The sequence below is a fragment of the Stegastes partitus genome, unplaced genomic scaffold (genome assembly GCF_000690725.1).
Source record: "Stegastes partitus isolate 25-593 unplaced genomic scaffold, Stegastes_partitus-1.0.2 Scaffold163, whole genome shotgun sequence".
Classification (NCBI taxonomy): Eukaryota; Metazoa; Chordata; class Actinopteri; family Pomacentridae; genus Stegastes; species Stegastes partitus.
Window position 1 is genome coordinate 417,731 of NW_007577894.1, and position 21,029 is coordinate 438,759.

At 41.5% G+C, this 21,029-nt stretch overlaps 1 protein-coding gene across 1 annotated transcript in view; it reads left to right on the forward strand.

Moving 5' to 3' along the window:
- LOC103355668 (protocadherin-15) overlaps positions 1 to 21,029 on the forward strand; it is a 212,537-nt gene that overhangs the window by 131,055 nt on the left and 60,453 nt on the right. Inside the window, exons 15-20 of the mRNA XM_008279539.1 lie at positions 1,067 to 1,260; positions 2,053 to 2,185; positions 2,447 to 2,526; positions 7,231 to 7,324; positions 12,531 to 12,659; positions 19,565 to 19,870. Of these exons, the coding sequence (XP_008277761.1) occupies positions 1,067 to 1,260; positions 2,053 to 2,185; positions 2,447 to 2,526; positions 7,231 to 7,324; positions 12,531 to 12,659; positions 19,565 to 19,870 (936 nt within the window). The remainder of the gene's footprint in view (positions 1 to 1,066; positions 1,261 to 2,052; positions 2,186 to 2,446; positions 2,527 to 7,230; positions 7,325 to 12,530; positions 12,660 to 19,564; positions 19,871 to 21,029) is intronic.

The window sequence follows — 21,029 nt, forward strand, 5'->3', positions numbered from 1 at the left end:
CACTTTTCTCATTTCTGGTATGCGTGCACACATAAGCTGACCGCAAATAAAATAAACCATCTATGCACAAATACAAGAAATGTATAAAAATGCATTCAAGGCAAAGTGTAAATTCATAACCCCAATCTGCAGTAAATGTGGGAGTTCCGTTATTTCATTGTCTCTCATTTGGTAGTCGGAGCATGATCTTTTCGTCTTTCAGTTGATCTGTCCTCTCAGCACAGCCTCTCGAAAAAAATGTCAGACACTGGAAAAGGTCAAGTTTAATCGGTTTTAAAAAACAGCCGTTTCACCCCGCCTGAAATGAGGCCAGGGGTCACAGAGTGTCTGGTATGACCGCTTAACCGATTTTTATAAGCCGTTTATGAGAGCCGCAGGCCCCCCGAGGATGCTGCTGCTTATTTGATGCTACAGCTTTTACTCCAACGTCAGGAGCATGAAAAAGGAGGTCGGAGAAGCTTGGATTAAAGTTTCAAGGCCTTAAAGATATGAAGCCAACTACACCACGAGGGCTCATAATTACAAGCAGCGGGATGCCCTAAATAATTGGCTTGAAGGAATTGGTGGTTGCTTAATTCATTTGATAAGAGAGCATGAAAGAAATGATATATTTATATATTATGCTTTCTTTTTTATCTTACTTCTCAAAAGAGCTATATCCGGCAGCTGTCTTTCCGCAATTTTGTAATCCATCGTATATGAAAGTAAACATGCTATTAATTCCATCCAGTCCGAATGTTATTGAACATTAAGGTCACCAAACTGGAGTCACGAGCGATGAAGTCGGTTCAATTTGCAGGGCTACTAACATGTATACCTTCAGCTAAATGCCAACCACTTGTTTTTTTTCTATACATGAAACAAATGTCATGTAACCATTTTGATAATAACAGAGCACCAAATGGATCCTAGTTGAAGTGAGTCACGACTCGTTTCTGAGAAATATTTTTCGCTTGATTGGTTCAGTGGGAATGTTGCTGCTAGCCTGGGAATCTTCATGTAAAACAGCCAACAGAAAATACACAGATTAAGTGTGTGACGTATCGCTTTCTTTGTCTTCTCTCAGTTAACGGCAGCGGATGCTGATGAGGGACTGAACGGTCTGGTGACCTATGAGATACTGGCTGGTGCTCAAGGAGATTTCATCATTAGTAATCGCACCGGACGCATCACTGTGGCGCCTGGTGTCACTTTAACTGTGGGGAGATCTTACGCACTGACTGTCAAGGCCTCTGACAACGCACCGGAGACCCAGAGAAGGTACACTGACCTTGCACATCGCAGGGTTTTATTATATTCCCGTAAATAATGCAATGTATTATTTTGTTTCTAAAGAACAGACTTTTTAAACTTCTATTCTGTTGGTTACATTTTTCTATGTCTCCTCAAGTTGCAGGGGCTTTGTTCACCCAGAATGCATTGCTTTATCGCTGTTATTTAATTCAATATGTGCTAGAAATACTTCACATTTTAGCTTCTGAATGACCCAGAAAGAATTATGAAGAAATGGCATTACTGACGAGCTTTTGTGAGTGAATGCATGAGATGTTTCATACGTTGCCTCTCCTGTAACATGTGATTAAAGAGCAAAGGTTTGTTTTTTGTGCAAAAGCAAAGAATTTCAGATCTCAGCACAAAGCAGAAGATATTGTCACTGAAGAGGTCATATTTGATTATACTGAGTCAAACAAAGATTGGCATTGATACATTTCAACAGTTCAACAAGATGCAAAAGGCTACACTGTTAGTATAATGACAAAATAATAATGACACCTCTCAAATTATGACCAAGAGGTTTGTTTTGTGTTTGATACCGCAGCAGGTAAAAAAAAAAGAAACTCAACCTTGAACCAGAAAAGGAAACCAAAATGCAACAAAAACTCATTTCTTTCTTTTCCGTAGTCATAAATCCTCCCAAGTGACCTTTGATGTGGAATTATATATTCGGAACATTTTTCACCGAGCTGTGGGCAAGGGTTCATCAGTACCGCTCAACAGGTTGTCAAACGGAAACTAATGTTGTCAGTGGATTTGTGCTTTTCTTTCTGCCAGGAGCTCCATCACAACAGTCTACATTGAGGTTTTGCCACCCAACAACCAGAGCCCCCCACGCTTCCCTCTCTCCACCTACAGCCTGGAAGTCAGCGAAGCCATGAGGATAGGGGCTATTCTGCTCAATCTGCAGGTGAGTCACAAGCCTAGAAATATGTACACTCACACAAGGATGCTGTTTTGAAACTGATGGCTTTTTTTGTGCACAATGAGACAATGGAAACAACACTTCTTTTTTTTTTCTCCTCCTCTGACATTTCACTGTCAACCATACGTTATGCTTGTTTTCACTCCAGTCCTCGCTGCTCAACTGTCCTGTCTTGTACCTTACAGCTTTCATGGCACATATGACCTTCATACTCCTGTTATTTTTTCTTTTTTTTTCTTCCTCCAGGCCACAGACAGAGAAAACGATCCGATCACGTACCACATTGTGAGTGGGGATTCTCAGAATGTCTTCAACCTCTCTGAAACGTAAGCACAGATGGGCATGTGAATGGTTCTCCTCTCAAAGTTCAGCAGCATGCAGGTTACTGGTAAACAACACTGTAAATATTCTGTTTTTTCTATATGTGGTTTGTTCTCACCTCTCTCCCAAAAGCATGATAAACAAGATAAAAGGGGTACGATGAAAGAACACCAAATGCTTTGCTAGACTTCAGTCCAACAAAAATAACAAGCTCCTGGCAATCAATTTCACTAACGCTGACATTAGTTTGAGAGTTTATTGAGGATGTTAAACAACAAGACAAAGCTCTTGTGCACGGTGGCTGATTTGTCAAAAGCTGTATTGAACTTTCAAATTAAGAGTCGCAAACAAAAGGGCTACATAACAACCAAAGTCTTTGATAAACTTTTTGTGCTTTGTCTTTGTCTCAAGTATAAGAACAGCGTCCTTCACTGTGATGACCATGGAAGAGAATGTTCAAACAAAACAGTCAGGGTCTGTCATCATTAGCTTCTGTCTGATCAGATACTACCAGAGGGAGCCATGGTGGAATGAGAGGACGAGAGATGTGCAGTTGTGATGGTGGAGGATGGATGCTAAGTTGTCAGTGATTGGTCAGATTCATTAGCCAACATATATCTTTGTTAATTAATTAAAGAATCAGTTAAGTCTGACTATATAACTAAGCACATCTCAGAGTTTGTAGTTTTGTGATTGGTTACCATTTGCAAGATACTAACATATTGCTCAATTCTGTTAGGTGAAAATGCCTTTGTCATATATTATCAGGGGCTGCAAGGTGGTTCAGTGATTAGCACCGTTGCCTCACAGTTAGAAGGGCGCCGGTTCGCGTTCAGGTGAGGAATCTTTCTGCATGGAGTTTTCTCCCTGTGCAGTGGGTTCTCTCCGGGTTCTGCTTCCTCCCACAGCCCAAAAACATGTTAATTGGTAATTCTATATTGTCCGTAGGTGTGAATGTGAGTGTGCTTGGTTGTCTGTCTCTAAGTGTAGCCCTGTGATAGACTGGTGACCTGTCCAGGGTGTCCCCTGCCTTTATGTTAAGTCAGCTGGGATAGACTCCAGCCCCCTCGTGACCCAAGTGATGATTAAGCGGTGTATAGATAATGGATGGATGGATATATTATCAGAATTCCCTTCATGTCTGCTGTAGTCTATGATGTAAATTGAATGGAAACAATGAGAGATGTGAATTTTTACCAGTGATGTCAGACCTACTCAGAGCTGACAGGCAGAACTGTCTTATAGCTCAGAATAAATCAAATCAAACAATAATGTAAAATAATATTTTGTTTGATGACTGGAGATGGAGATTCTAGGACTTCTCTCTGTCGTTGCCATCTCAGCCTTGCTGTTTTGGATGTTGGGGACTAGAATATCTTAGCTTGAGATCATTTTTTTAAGCTTGTTAGCATGTCTATATGGTGTTTTTTTATATGCTAGAATACATCTCATGAGTGAAATAAGCAGTCAACACCCATGGCAGAGTATTTCCACCATGTAGCTGCAGTAGACCGCTGAACAGCTCCAAACCGTGGATTCAGACCTCTGAGGTTTCATATGTAACAAACCTAAACAGCCAGTCCTGTCACCTTGCAGGCTGAGGCAGTTTCCAACTCGCACATATATGGCTTAATTACTCCAGTAATACACCTTGCCACTGTGTAGCATAAGATAGATTTCTAGGGTAAGTGAGCTGGAGAGAGGCAGAGACTATGTAGATCCGTACATCCAAGGTATAGATTTGCATCTAAGCCATGTTAATGTAACTGCGATAAACAGAGATGAGTATTAAGGGTTAAATCAATGACCAGAGAGGGACTTTTAATCTCATGATTAGCGTCAGCGTTTTAAAAAAAAACAAAAAAGCACCTCACTCAAACACTAGTGTGGAACAAAAAATAATAATAGAGTGGTCAGTGCCTTTTTCCATCCATTAAATAAGCGAGCAAATATGGAGAGAAGAGACATGTGGAGGCTGAAAATGCAGGACCCTGCCAAACACGTTCCCAACTAATTGATTAAAGCCTATTTTGTCTGCATCCTCAGTCTCCCAGCACCGTACGGACAAGCTGTGCTGCAGCAAACTATCCCTGCTTTTTTGTTTTTGCTGAATCTGCCCCACAGTGTTGAAATTGTTTGTTTTTATTTCTTATGCAAGGATGTTTATTTTATGGTTTCGCAGTGATAGTGTTAAGCACAAGCATGGTCACACAATTCAAATAACAAGAGACCGCTATTGTTGTCATTGCTGCTGTAATCTCCTAAACCAGATATGACAGAAATCTTACGAAAATAAATAGACGCGCTCTCCTTTAGGGCATTCTCTGGGTGACAGAAATATTACGATCACATCACACGCTCTCAGCAGCCTGTCAATAATGTAACTTAAAGCAGGTGCTGATATAGCATATGATAAATCAAAAAATTATTAACTGGTACATTTGATGAGTGTGCAATATACGGAGCCCTCGTTTTTCAACCCTCAGAACTCCAATATTATTCAGCGAAGAGTTTTTTTTTTTGCATTGCTGCGTGTTCAGAGTCAGGCTACATATGGGGCTGGCTCAATCCAGCTTGTTTGAATAATGAGCTCCCCGGTCTAGAACTCCTTATAAATGGGGCAGGTTCCCCTGAGGGAGGCGGAAATGCTTCATATTCACTCACCATTACAACTCCTCGTGCGTGTCTCTCTTCTATAGATTGTCCACCGGAAAGAAGTGACCGGATCATTTCAGCTGTTATATTTCCAACTGAGTAAATAGTGTTTTGGTCAATATATTACTCTCAAATATCAGTCTCAGATCTGACTCAAATCACCGGCTGCAATTTAAACAGCATTTATTGCAATCTTGAAGAAGTCTAATATAGATTATTAGTCTGCAGATCTCCCTGTTATTCTAACCACCCTGCCTAGTTTTGTTTGATTACGGCATCATCTTTGAAGCCAAAGGGTTTTTTTTTGGTTTTTTTTTATTCTGGGTAGTCAAAGTCAAAAACCTAAGCTAACCTAAGGCCATGCCAACTTTGATACTTGCAGTGTGTTCCCGTCGGCAGCCGACTGTCTCGCTTCAAAGTGAAATTGAAACAGAAAAGGAGTTCAGAAGAATATGCTTTTCTTACTGTCCGGTGAAAGCAAACACTGATCTGCTGGTCGGAGTCGGTTTTAAATGAGAAGCAAGAAACAAATTAATGCCGCAGAGCGAGGTAGAAACTTACCTCTGTGTCTTATCTCATCAAACTTGCCCTCAGGTAAAACATTCACCTGGAAGCCACGCCTTGTGTATCAAGCCCAGTTTAACATATCGAGGCACGATCTGAGCAAAAAAAGGAAAAAGTGGCTGCTTGTGGATGGATAGCCTCTAACCTGCACCACTGACACTCAAAGTGGTGCTGTTACCAGTGTCCCACATGGCTGACAACATCTTTTCATTTGTGTTGGCTGGGGAGAGGAGGCAGGACGCTATCGCACATGATCAGTGAACCACTCAGACCCAACCGCTCAAGTGTAGTCCAGCACTCCAGCTGCTGTAGTGAGAAATAAACTCCCCAGGCCAGCTAAGCAGCATTAGTCATTCTAATCTTTGTCAGCATCGCTGCCATCAAAATCATTGTCATTATCGCTGTAATTACGACAGTTATCAATGTATACAGTCATCAGCATGTTCACATCAAAGCCTCCTGTACCTTTAGTTTCACCGCGTACGGGGAGGGCTATTTTCTCCTGTCCTGCTTATGTATAAATAAACATGAGCGCAGCAGCCGGTGCAGGATGGCGTGCTGCATTTTTATGGTGTTTTTAGAAAGCTGTGTTTGCCCTCTTGAACCACCAATAATCAGGTGTGGTGGAGTCTAAGTCGTGTGCTCACTCTAATCAGGGACAAGTGCTTAAAGAAAAAAGACGACATTGATGAAGATTTCATTAATTTGCCATTTAGATTTCAAAATCAGCCTCTATAGTTTGAACCGTTTTGGGCTGCACAGGCAGGAGGGGAAGTAGCGCTCCGGTTCTGCTTGGACTGATTGGCCACAGGAGCTTTAAATTAGAAATGTGAAGAAGCGGGGAGGGGGGGGACAGCAGGGAATTGCGAATGGCATTAATCTGCGTTCAGATGCATTCGTCTTTCCATCCGTTTGTGGTTCAGGCGGAAGCCTCTGTGGAGTACGGCAGTAAAATTGTCCTGTGTGTGGCTGCGCTTGCACTCACGTGTTGTGTGCAAACAAAGATAACTCAGTGTTCTGCATTGGGATGCATCCGCATATTGTGTTTGGAATGCCAAAGTGCCAAATTATATCTTGTGAACGAGCAGGAGGGTCGCTGTGTCTGCTGCAGTCATTAGAAGGAAAACATGAATCTTTCTGTCAGTAGTCCGTGTGCTTTGGGAGCTAGAGACTGGCTACACAGAGAGAAAGACAGAGTGGGAGCATTTAAACTCCCACCTGCTCTATGCCCTAAACGCATCCTCTTCGATCAGTAACCATGTTTTATAAATCTGTCAAATCTGGAAGTAAATAAACTCTGAAATGCAGTCTTCTCCGTCACACTCTATTGCATCAGGGATAAAATATTCAAAAGTGTTGGACAAAGTTCTTTAAATGGATGCTTTTTCTTCATATGACACAAAAAATGCAACAGGGGAATGATTCAAACTAAAGCTGTGTGTCCTTTAGAACAGTGATATAAGTGTTTTCTGTGACCTCTCTCTCGACAGGATTGGCCTTCTGCTTCTGGGAAAGCCTCTGGACAGAGAGACCACTGATCAGTACCGTCTGATTGTCACAGCCTCCGACGGGAACCCTGGAGGGGTGAGATGCAGCCCTTTTTTTTTTTTTTTATACAACTATTGGCATGATTCCTCAGGGTCAATGATCTCCAAACATTTAGAGCACATTAAGCTCAAATAAGATCATTTTCTTGCATTTGGCTCACTGAACCCAAGTGCTTCATTAACTTGGAAAATCTAATAGTGTGTTTTAACTGACTGGGTTTTATACACTATAATTTTGTCACAGATTCATAAAATCTATGGTAGCATTAGAGGTCAGGAGCACCATTTTTTTTTTTTAGTTTTTGCTGCACCAGAGTAATAAGGATTGACTGTTCATTCTAGCCCATACGTAGTATTAGGAAATTAAAATAAGAGCCTGCGTGACAAATGACAAGACTTAGCCTTTTTTTTCCCCAAGTGTATTCATCTGAAGTAACTTTCAGGTCTGTCAACCTATTAGTCATTGGCTTTTATTGTAACTAGAGTGACTGTGACTCACCAAGAAAGGAGAGAGCTGGCAATAGCTACCCTGGAATAATGTTAAGTTTGGCAAAGAAAAATGCAAAGTTAGAACTACTTGAGCTAGCCTTTTACTAACATGTGTAATGCAGCTGTAAGCATTGTTTTGATAATGACTTTTTACATTTTCTGTTTTACATAAAATGATAAAAGCATATTTTGCTGGTGTTTTGAGCTATCTGACAGTTTTTGTTTGCCTATATCAAATAGCTATGTGTTGTTTTATTTGGCTAAAAGAAGATAGCATTGTGCCAGACTCCTGATAGGGAAGTCTTGCCACTCAGCGGTTATATTGGTAACGCTCCCAGACAGTTTTTTCAGGCTAACAAGACCAAAGGCTGTGTTCCAATATCTATATTACTATACTATATAGTATGCCAAAAATATATTTAGAATGTCAAATCTAATGTTTCCAAAAAAAACCTGAATGTCTGGTTTAAGCCAGCGTCCTATTCTGGCCACTCTGACCAACAATCCTCTGCGTCACATATGTTGTGGTGTTGTGTGCAAGTAGAAGCAAACTTGAGCCACTGAGAGCAGGCATACAGATGACAGCTCATTTCACACTACAGACTGCAACGGTTAAAGTTTAAGGTGCATTTTTGTGGTGAAGCATGTATGAATACTGCACGAAACGCTCCGTACTTTGTGAGGACAGCTGAAGTACGTACTTCAAGTATAAAAAAAAAGTATACAGTTGGGAACATGACCTAAAAAACTACATGTGTAAAATTAGAAGTAAAATCTGGAAATTATAACAAAAACATAAAGTTTAGTGGCATAATTTTTGCCCATGTGCCATACCACAACAATCATTGTTGATCTTTTTGGTCTCTGATTGTTCAGAGTATAACTTGGATGAAATTAGGACAACAGTAATAACACACATAGAGGTGTTTAGTACACTCCCCGTGCAGAGACTGACCTTTTAAAGTAGTACTGGAAGAACATTTGAAAGAATAATCAACACTAAAGCAAAAAAACAACACTTTTCGTCTATGAGTCAAGTTCAAGAACAGTGGATGCTATACTCACAATACTTATACACTATACTGTATACACTGTATTCTCCATCATGCAGCCAATAGTATCTTTCAATAAGCCTTTCATTGCAGGCTTTCTATTATAAATTTATCTTCAATCCAAGACATCGTGTCAACACCATATCATAATTATTATTTTGACAGTCGTTCTCCAGAGCAACAGAAGACATTATACAACCGTTGTCAGGGGCTCAGTTGCACCAACGATGAGCAGTAAACTGATATTTAAGTGTAAAATCAGTTGAGTGCACCTTTAAAAGCTGCTGCCCGTTCAATTTCATCACAAGTACCTTTGAGTGTTTACATTCACAGAGCTGTTTTTGCAACTTAGCCTTTAGAAACAGCAGACACCATAACCGAAAGTGAACGCTGGCTGCTCCGTCTCCCACCGAGAGCTGATAATCATATAAACCATCTTAATTTAATTAGACTTCACCTCAGTTGGCTCAGTTTTTGTAGCTGTCTCTCTCCGAGGCAGAGGTGAAATGTGGTTTCCTTTTTAAGATGCTGTGTGTGATAGGTAATGAACATTAGCTGATGAGCTGTCACAAGAGTGATGTTGATTGCCCCCCTCACCTGCACGCTCATAAACACTCAGCTCTACAGCTCCTTTTCCATCTGTTGGCAGGGAGACATATTGTGTTAGGCAAGTTATAAGAAGCTGGTGTGTCCCGATATATGAGATCCGTCAGAGTGTAACAGTTAGAGTGGGAGTGGTGGGAGAGATGGACAGTGACAGGGTCAGAGGGAAAAGCGCAAACAAATACAGACCATGTAAGATGGGGCTTGACCCCCCGGAATGAGGTAGCGACAAGCTGCTGCTCTTTGTCCTCATAGTGATGGACGGGTTGTACAAACCGACACGGCTTGCTTGTATATTTTTGTGTGTGTATCTGTGTGTGCAAAAAAAAAAAATCTTTGACCGAGTAAATTACTGGCTTGACTTGTGTTGGCTAAATGTCACAGCCAGAAAGAAATGCTGTCACATCGGGGGAGGAAGCTGAATGAGGCAGAGGGGTAAAGGTTTGTATGAGCGCGGAGGTGAGAAACTTTGTGCGACGCAGTTACCGCACTGAAGCCTGGAGAGAGTGTAAAGGATCAAAATAAACGCAGGAGGAGAGGACAGAAAGGAGATGCAGGGAAAAGGATGGGGACACAAGGGAATTGGATGTGTAATTAGCACAGAACTTTGGTAACCATGGAAACCTGACACAAGGAGCGAAGCAAGCCATCCCCCCCCCCGCCCGCCATCCCTTCAGTGCTGCTGCTTTCTGACTACAGTCACACATGCAAACTTTTCCTCATAATATTAACTTTTACTCTTGCATGAAACAAACTGTGCTCATCTGTGTGATAAATTCACAATTTGTATTCTCAGCCGTAGAAGCTTTAATCAAACAGCCGAGCAGACTCAGATCCCCAAAAACTCACCCCGGCGTCCCGGATAAAATTTTTATTACCCACAGCGGAGAGAGTACATGACTCCTAACAGGCTGATCATATCAGTCCCTGCAACATGTCTTCTGGTCAGGATTGTCACTTAAAAGGAAAGCACCATCAGCCACCTCTGAATCTTTCAGACGCTGAGGACAGAAGACGAGACTTCACAGAGCTCCATTTTTTTATGTTAAATAAATAATAGCGGCTCATTAATCACACTTGTGTCCGTGGAGGTAGGTTGTTTTTTTTTTTTTTTTTTGGCTTTGATAAGGAACACCCACGCCAGGATGGAGACACTAATTGGCTTCAGTTCTTCTGCGAAATGAAAAATAAGTAGATCCCATCACAACACTGATGGTGAGCTGCATCCTTTTACATCTCGGTTTAAATAGTGGAATGGCAGCGGAGGCGTGGATGGGCTGCAACTTCAATTCGAACATGAAGCGACGGATTATGTACGTCTCTGAAGTTGGAACAAAGGAACAACAATGGCGAAGGGTTTCCCAGTGGACAGTGAGATGAAGGTGACATTAAGTAGGTCATTTTCTTCGTGACATATGCCGAACGCCTCATCTGCCAGGGCAAACTTCAAATAGCTGTCTTCTGGGAAGTATATTTTCTGGCAAGGGCCAACTCCTCCCACAACCCGCCCATCCTTCCTCCCCCAAAGGAGGCCATTTACAGCATTATTTGCATACATGTTCGTCCCATGGCAGTGAAGGATTATAGATTGTGCATATTCAGCCATTTTCCACGTTGATTTATAGAAGTGCCTCATGTGTGTGTGTGTACCGTGTCATTGTTTGAAGGTTAACAGCAGTACAATGGTCCACCTTGGCTTTGCAGAGGTATGAGGAGCTCAAATGACGCTGTGCGGAATTTCCCCATGAGCTTTGAGAAACCCAGAAAACCACTGAACCTGCACAATAAACATACAAGTAGGATTCACTTCAGTGTGAGGAGTAAATAATGGAATGAGTGGAGCATAGTCTACAGCGATGGGATCATCTAATGCAATAAAACATGCGCTGTTGGTGAACTGAAGTCTGGAACCATGGTGAAGATCTTTTGTTTCTGAGTGAAATATTCATTGATGGATCTGATTTTATGCTTGTACAGATTTCTTCTGGTTGCTACTGTCAATGCATTTCTTCTATTTAGAATACAGAAGATCAATAAATATTTTTTGATGAGTCATGTGTTATGGTGCATCATCTATTTATGCCAATTTTAAGCATTTTGAGTTTACTTGAAAAGCAGAGTTGCTGTTGTGTCTTCAACAGCCATGCACTGCTTTTAAAGACAATTTATTTACTTATTTGGAATTACAAATTATTTTTGCATTACCACTGATGGAAATCTGAATGAAACAAGCTTGAATCATCCAGCTCACTGTCTGGGAAATCAACAAGCAGTCAACACTAATGCACTAAAGGGTCTTTGGATATTCATGACTTTGAAAGTTCCACTTTTTTTTGTTGTTGTTGTTTTGTTTTATTTTCTTTTTTGAACATTTTCAGTAGAGCTGTTGTTCCAAAAAAAATCCTTCTCTTCCTACATCTGGATGGCTTTTAAAGTTTTCCTTTAACAAGAAATTATTTATGAATCTCACAGTGCTTTTTTGCAGAGTTTGGTGCAGAGTATTATTGCAAAAAGAGGCTGAAATAAACTACAGCTTACTACCCCCGCTCTGTTTGGCAATACATTTCTTTTGCTTTAGCAACATAATGGGCACAAACTGTGCGAAAGCTTTAGGCACTTCAGATGTTTAGATTCTTTACCATCGCCCAGTACCATTAAATAAGAATGTGATCAGTCTCAAATGTGTTTAACAAGGTTTTTAAGAAGACTGAAACAACCAACCAAGGCAGAACCTAGAACAACTGTAGAATTGCTGATTTATAGGCAAAAGTCGGCAAACGTTGATTTCATTCTTTCATTTTAAGTTTTTTTTTTTCTGGCAGAATAAGCTGGTGAGGTGAGACTCAGAGGTTTCTGACAGAAAATACCATTTATGCATCATGGAAGCTTAAGTTTCCTCTCAGAGTTGCTAATCTGTGCGGTTTCTCCACAGCTCCCTGGTTTTCTTTTTTAAATTTTTTTTTGGTCTCAAAATTTTCTTTCACACATAATAATTTAAAAGTTCCACATTGTACTCCAAAGAAATTACCCACATTTATAATAATCTATCACCTTTCAGATCTTTAAGAATGAACTGTGCTCTTTATGTTTTTCTTCTAGACATCCACTGCCACTGTGAACATCGTCGTCACTGATGTCAACGACAATGACCCTGACTTTGACCTCACCATGTCCACTAACTTCACCGTACAGGAGGAAGAGGCCAATTTGTTTGTAGGCCAAGTCAGGGTAAGTGTACTTTTCCAAAGGAACGCTGATCTATTTGTTCTTTTAACAGTAATACGCTGCTCTGTTCCCTCCTTCCACACAGTCCTCCTTTTTTGAATCTGAATCCCATTTATTCTTTTCACTGTTGCGTGCAAACGTGTTTTTTTTTACTGGCCACTGAGTCATGACTGTACCTCTGTTTCCGTTGTTGTTGCCCGTTTAAAATTACCTGGCATTTTTCAGCATGGTCGATCTTGTTGGACAGATTTCTCACCCAGAGCTGCTTCCCTGTTGACTGCTGCGGTTTAAGCTCCGCTGAGCAGCCAGATTTTTCTAATTGCTGTTGTAGATTAATTGGCCTGATGTTTGTCAGTGTATTAATCATGAAATAATGATAGCTGACATCCTCTGTGAGTTTTCACAGAGAGCACATGCTTACAGTGTGGCAGCACAGTCCAGGGTTTATGCCTAAATAGTGGCCAATAATACATTTTGAGGGATTTGAATGGGGATTCGGGGCGCTATTACAGGATCATGCATTGTGTTTTATCTTCACCTTGTAGAGGGAGAATGATCTGAGTGTGGAAACAGTAAAAATCAAAACAATTACTCGGGTCCGATGTGAGGTAATGATGTGATTTGTTAAGGTCCTAAGTTACATTTTTATTCTACACTTTTGATGTACAGTTGCTTGACATCTCTAAGGAAGTGTTGCTATCTCCAAAATATGTTCATCTCTATTTTAGGTGGATATAAAGGTGTTTGGCTGGAATCTGCTATTACTTTAGAAAGTGATCGAGTACATTTAGAATAGAGTATTCATTTTTCTGCCATTTCAGCTCCTTGTCCTGTCATGCAAACAAATAACTCCAGTTATTGCCAAGGGTAAATGGGTATCCGCATATCAATCACATTTGTCAGGATATATACTTTTAACATCAGGCATCCCATTACATTTTTTTAGAGGGTGGCAGAATGGGCTACCACTAAATGCTAGCAGTTTATGAAGTGTGAAATAAGACAAAAGGACATATGAAGGGAAGCTCAGTGTTTGCATGCAGTAAAGCTACCTTCAGTCTCACTCCAAAATATTTCCTCAGAAATGTAGCCAGCAGCTGGATTGGGGCTTAGACTCGCTCCCTCTGTCCTGCTTTGGAGGGTTTTTCCCAGCTGGCACCTCGCCAGCTTGAGCTGAAGCTGTGCTTTTTGCATTTTTTTTTTTTTTGACTGACAAGAAAAGTACATTAAAATACTTAGTTCAACACAATCCTGCTCTCTATGCACATGCACATAGAGAGGCTACGGCTTAGCCTGCTGTAGCTGATCAAGAAGGTATGGGGGATTTGTATTCAATATAACACTGTTCAATGAAATCTAAGCCGGTGAGCACGCTCTATTGTATCTATGATACTTAGGTCATTAGGGGTTAAACAGCCTACATATAGTTAAAACAGATTAGAGAATATGATCATCCTCCAGGCTCCAGCCCCCCCGCAACCCTAGTGATTAATCAGTGTATAGATGATGGATGGATGGATGGATGGATGGATGGATGAATGGATGGATGGATGAATGGATGGATAGATCATCCTCCAGTATATTAGGTCATGTGACAGACCCATATACTGGACATGGAGTTTCACTAATGTTGCTATTTGCAGGCTGTAGACAGCCCTCATATGTCTGACTCGTTACTCTCTTTTCAACCACCCTCTAAAATAAACAGCAAAAAAAATGAAGGTTCCATGTTCTCATTCATGCATTTATATCACAAATAGTTTATAAGCGGCCTTTCCAAAGAACAAGTAAACCGCAGGCCATTCTGAGTTCGGCAGCTGGAGTTCTAACAAGAGTAAAAGTCGTGAGCACATACTCTTCAATCTTTTGGGCTGACATCCAAGTGGTTAAAAATAGATTTAAAAGTTCTGCTCTTATTTTGAAAATAATACCTAATGGCTCATAACACAAACATACTTCTGACATGCCTTAGGAATATAAACCGAAACAGATCTCCTAGATTTTGTGGAAGCAGTGCTTGGAGTCAGAAACAAATGTGGTCAGCTGTATATCCCAACCCTCACCTATAGTCATGAGCTCTGGGTCGCTGATACAAGGAGCTGAATGTCTTCCCTCGGAGTAGAGTCGCTAGCAGCCAGTTGAGATGGTTCAGGTATCTGATTAGGATGCCTCCTGGGCGACATTCTTTAGAGGTTTTTTGGGTATGTCCAGCTGAAAGGAGACCCAGGGTAGACCTAGAGCTCGCTGGAGGGGTTGCATAGCTCATCCGACCGGAAACGCCCTGGGATCCCCCAGAAGGAAATGGAAAGCATGGCTGGGCAGAGGGATGCCTAAAATGGACTGCTTCATCTGCTGCTTCTTGACCTGACCCCTAATAAGCGGATGGATGGATGGATGGATGGATGGATGGCTGGCTGGCTGGATGGATGGATGGACTGCAGAGAGATAAAAATCTTCCTATTATTCCTATAGTTATTATCCACCACATCAGCTTTAAACCCTTTTCTGTTCCCACACTGACATTGTTGTATAACTTCATAGTCCCTTATATTTCATTTTTCCCCTTTACATAGAGTAAATCATGAGAATGAGATATACCAACATTAAAAAAAGTACGACATATTGAAAATTGACACATTTAAGACACACATACCAAAAGCAGCCACAATGCCATAGCATTTCTGTTTAGCCTCCACCTGCAGCCTTTCTTTGGAACATCCTTTAGCTTCTTCCTGGTTTATCATGTTCACCTAATCCCTCTATTTTCCTCATTTTCCATGCAAGGTGAACACATTTGCATTTTAAGAGATCATGCTCATAGCACGGTATTTGTCAAGAGCACGGCCTTCAGGATGAGGCTTCTAAATACACTTGGCCTGGGGCGCCCCGGTAGCTCAACCGAATAAAATGGCAGCCCGCAGACAGGCGCTATAGTCCCCGATGCAGCGGCCAGGGGATCGACTCCCTACCGTAGCCATTTCCTGCAGGTCTTTCCCCATACTTCTCCCCCTCTTTCCTGTCTCTCTCCACTGGTCTGACAAAATAAAGGCAAAAGCCAAATAGAAAAATAATGTAAATGCACTTGACCTATAACATAGATAACACATTAAAAGGTTGTTGTGGAGTATCTTCCTCTAAAGTAGTATTTATAGGTGCAGGCAAAGAGCAAAGCAGATAAACTATTCATTTTCTGAAAGAGCTGTTGGCTCTTAGTTTAATAAATTATTTCAGTTATGAAGACATGTAACCGTATATGAGGAACATGAAATGCCACTTTGTCACACTTTAACATTTTCTTAACTCTTCTTAATCTTATTAAGTCATCAGGAAAGTGCCGACGCATCCAAAGATAAATTTGACACAGAAATATGGAGGGAGAAGTGTTAAATATTTAACAGACTCAACAGTCTGAGATTGCGGCGAAGAAGCTAGAACAAATGTATAGCTTGTTAATCAATAATAGAGCTTATCTGAGATGAAAACCATGTTGCTGAGGTTACACACCTGGAGGGACACACCTGACATTGACAACCTTGCCAAAATGTATGTGTCAACGTTGAAAGAGAAACGCAAAAAAAAGTTGTGCAGCCAGAGCATCGTCACTTAACGTACACCGCCTATTTCTCCGTGTTTCATCACCCGCCCTGATAGGCTGACAAAATGTTCAGTTGCTTCGAGCTCTCTTTCCATGTGTCTGAATACCAGCTTGTGATGTTGGTTTGTTTTTTTTGTTGGAGCTTTGTGCAAGTGCATGTGTGTTGTAAGTTGGTCTTATTGAACAAATGTTATCCCTGCAAAAGGAGTTGCCTGCAGCTCACTGTCACGTGACTCGCTAAGTAAGAGTCAAGTGACAGATGAGATGCCAGAATTAAGCTTCTATTTGTGTCTACCAAAGTATTTCACATTCAAATCGGGTGTTACATTCAAAAATCAGTTCATTATTTTCCTCCACTGCCTTGAACTCACCTGCGGGGCGGGAGTAATAATACGACCAACCACAAAGCTCCAGGCAATTGCCAGCGGAGAAGATGAGTGCAGTGCAAACGCATAATGCTATTAAGTAGCTTAATGTTAGCCTTAAAGCATTTTGGATTACCGTTACAGTAATTGGAACTGGTTCCCACCTGTTCTTATTTTACACACATAGACTGGAGATGGTTTACAAGGTTATCAGAACTGACAGCAATGCTGGTTGTGCTAATAGAGTCATTTGTTCTGTGACTGACAAATCCTCCACCATATAAGCGCATTCTGTTTGCTCATAGCAGGGAGCCATAATCTAAGTGTGCAGATGACCGGAGGACAAATTGATTAGCATTTGCGTCAGACACTTCATGGAAGCAACATGTAAGATTGTTGCTAATTGGACAGGGTGTTGAACATCACGCTATTTTTCTTTCCATGCAGATTCCTTGATACTGTGAGTTTGACGGCTCGAGACGTATGCAAACAATGCATTTCACTTTGTTTAGCACACACTCCTTTTTGGTTTTTGAAAGGAAGGCATCAGTGCTTAAATTTGTGTTTAAAGATTCTGTACCCAGGCAGTAGGAAGCCATCAGTCTGCATGCAGCATAAGTGGGTAATTCAGGCTGAACTTTAAGTTTCAGCATTAATAATCCAAAGCAAGATGAATATGTTCTTTCTGTGAATGCAAAGTGGAGGGAAAAAAAAAATACAGCAACCTCTGAACCCAAACTGGCAGCACACAAAGCAGACAACATTTTTCAGGTACCGTATATTAGAGTTCTGCGTGGGCCTGTTTTTTAACACTTCCTCCCCACCTGCTCAACCTGCTTTTTGAACAGCAACCACCGTTACCTGCAGGATGTTCCACTGCTTCCACAATCGCTGCCCACCATCTTACAATCAGAGATCTGTGCTAGTAAACATCACCAAATAACCCCTGAGTCCTGGCTGAAATAAGCTGTCAAAGATTCCAAATAACACCGCTTTAATGTTATCAGGATTTAGACATGAAGTAGAAAATAAGCAAAGAAGTCGGGCTAGCAGCTGGAACAGCACTTTATCTAATGAAGGCTACAGAAATATGCACGGTTAATATTTGTTTTTATTGGCAGTGAAATATTCGGATTGCACCTCTTACAAGGCAAGGATGTTTCTGTTGTTTTGTAATCACTGCAGACACAAAGTGACCCACATGCACATATTGTACATGATGTACTTCAGTTTGGTGAAATTGTTAGGGAAGCAGCAAATGATGTAGAAAAACCAATAAATAAGCATCAACATTTCAATTACTGCCATAAATGATTTTGAAAAAAAAGAAAAAAAGACACACCCGTCTTATTAAAATCGAATGTCCTGTCATCAATAAGATTAAATGTTTGTGTGCAGCTCTGCCCTGGTCAGTGTGCCTGACTTAATCCGCTCTCAATAAAGCCTTGATGATTGATCAGGACATGTGCAGGGTGTGTTGTATTTCATGGCTCACAGGCTGCTTTCATGCATTGTTTTGTGTGTAATTATGCGCCTCTCAGCCACTGCAGGGAAAGTGACCCCCCCATCCTTCCCCACAGAAAACCGCAGTGTCTGTTTTGCAAAAGGCTTAATGCTAAGGTCCAGTTTTCTAGCCTTGGCCTTGAATATTTGTCAGGCACTCCATGTGAAACAAATTAAAGGCAGCTTTTAGCAACCGTATGAGCGTGTGCATCTCCTCCTCTCGCTTCCACTGTTCCTCATCGGCCAGTTTCCCCCCCTCCTCCTCCGTTGCTTCCTTGTCCTTACTTGCACTGAGGTTGAGAAATTATTGCCAAACAGACAGATGAAATGTAGCTTGATCTAGGTGTGTCTTTTTGTCTTCTCCTTCCTCCCTCTGTCTCTTAATTACAGCAAAGAATTACCACCAAACAGGGGGTTTGAGTTAAAGCCTGCACATATACAGATACACAATTATATCCACTCAGGAATTAGAAAATTGTGATGCAACTTATTCTAACCCTGCTGGATCATCACAGCATCACCCTGTGCCTCTCTGTAGCCCTTCGTTTCTCCGACAAGTTGTTATTTTGCTGTTTTTATTTTATTTACAGAATGACACGTGTGATGCTACAAGGTTGTTTGGCATTCAGCGATTTAACCTTGATGAAATGCAGAGTTTGCACGAAAAGGTGTTCTGGTCTTTTGAACTCCCGAATGATTACTCATGAGTTTGTGGCAGACTCTAATCTCAATATGCAGAACAAGAAATGAGACGTCGGAGAGTTATTTTGGCGCGGCTGTTGGCACTGTAGCTCACGCGGCTTTGTGCTTGAAACCTCTGTAAATTTGCAAGGCGTTAAGATAAAGCCAAGCTCTAATGGATCATGTAATGGATCAAACTCACAACAGCTGCTGTTTGCCTTGAAACGCTTATGCATTTTACTTTTAAATCTGTTATTCATATGCCCTATCTCTGTGAATATTTATTTTCTCTTCTCTTATTGATAAACCGCATGTAAATGGATTCTGGATGTTTCCCGCAGGTGCTCGAGCAGCCTCGAGAATAAAAAAGAGGTCTGCTGAAGACGTTTTATCGACGTTTCATTTAACATAACATTAGCCGACTATTATGCTTCCATCTGACTATCTCGGCTATATTTCACACTGTCTCTCTGTTCGGCTTGCGTCGGTGCAGACAACCGCTCAAACAAGTGCAGATACGCTGCTGCAATCAATTGTGGTCATTGTAGTTGAGTTACTTCCTTTAAGAGGTTGGCAGCATTGAATTGTGATTGGTTAAAAATGACTAGTATCACACAACAAATCACCCAAACTAAAGATTTAATTTAAGCAGTTAATTCACAAGGAGGAGCTGCCCAGGTTTTAATATTTTGCGTATTTCTAGGAGATTATCATCAGTCTTCCCAAAACTGAGCCCTCGGATCATTTTCTCTCTCTCTCCACAGGCCACGGATCCAGACGCCGGAGTAAATGGCCAGGTGCACTACCGGATTGTGAATCATCCTGACTTGTTTATAATCGGCGCTAATGGAAGCATCTACACCAGGGTGCCGCTTGACCGGGAGTTCAGAAGCCAATATGAGCTGGTGGTCGAGGCCTCTGACGGGGCGGTTGACCCGCGACGGACCACCTTGACCCTCTCCGTCGAGGTCACCGACATCGACGACAACAGCCCGGTCTTCTCCCAGCCGACTTACGTGGTGAACGTGCCAGAGAACAGCCCCGTGGGAACAGTGATCTTGAAGCTAAGCGTAAGAGCCTAAATGTGCAATTGTTTACTCCCCAACTTGTTGTCTCCTTTTTTTTTTTCCCTCCATCTCTTTATGTCTCCTGTCTCTTTATATTGTGTAGGCCCTTGTACTAACAGGTTTTTAGCATCTTTTAACTTCAAGGGCTGGCACTTTAGTGTTTAAAATGTCAAACGCTTGCAGACAGACACATTTGCACAGATAGAAACATGCAACCAGCAGAGAGAAACTTATTTTTTTTTCCCCCTCCTGCATTGACAGCTCCCTGGGCATTTTTAGACAGAAAAATACTTAAAGCTGTTTTTCTCAAGTAATAAGCAGGCTTTGGGAGAGGATTGTTGTTTCCTTCTTTCCTGACAAACATTAGTATATTGCGCCACACGTGTTTGAATAACTTTTGTTAAATTGTTGGACTTAATTATAGTTTCTATGTTGCCAAATGTTGGTGCATGTGTAAAGCGAAGTATAGGGAAACAATGTGTGTGCGGCGCAAACACGAGCAGAGGGGGTGAGTAATTGCTGCCATATAGTGAGTGACATCTCCCAGAGAGGGATACAGCAAGAGGGGAGGCTGAGGAAGAAGCTGCAGGTAGGGGGGCTGAGGGTGAGGGGTGTGAGTGACAGTGGCACCGTGACACTATTAATCTCCTCGACGACGATGCCTCAACTCTAAACGGACAGGGGTGGCAGGCAATGCAGCTAAAGAGCAAAATCGAATAGGCCAGAGTCTCTCCCACTTTCTAACCTCACACAGAGAAGAAAGTGGCCGAGATAGGTAGATTAAAAGATATTGCCCATACCTGGAAGTGTTCTAGCTTTTCAGCCTTGCCAGCTGGTGGCATAGGGATAACAATGTTGGTGGGTTGCTCAGTCCAGCTAACCCAGAGGATGTAATATACCGACTTTGGTGATTCTCTATTGTTGTTTTTTTTTCTTTACCTCCACTGAGAGCTTTTTTGTTTTAAGACTTTCAAGCTTGGACAATTGTACTGAGTTTGGTGCTTCACTCTCTAACAATACCAGCATGTCAAAGGTATCTACCTCGTCAGTGAAACATCTTTGTGATCACCTCCAGCAGAAACTTGACACAGACATTGATGCTCCTAATACCTGCAAAACTCATAGCTTTTTTAGTGAGGAAGATTATGTGTGTGTGTCCATG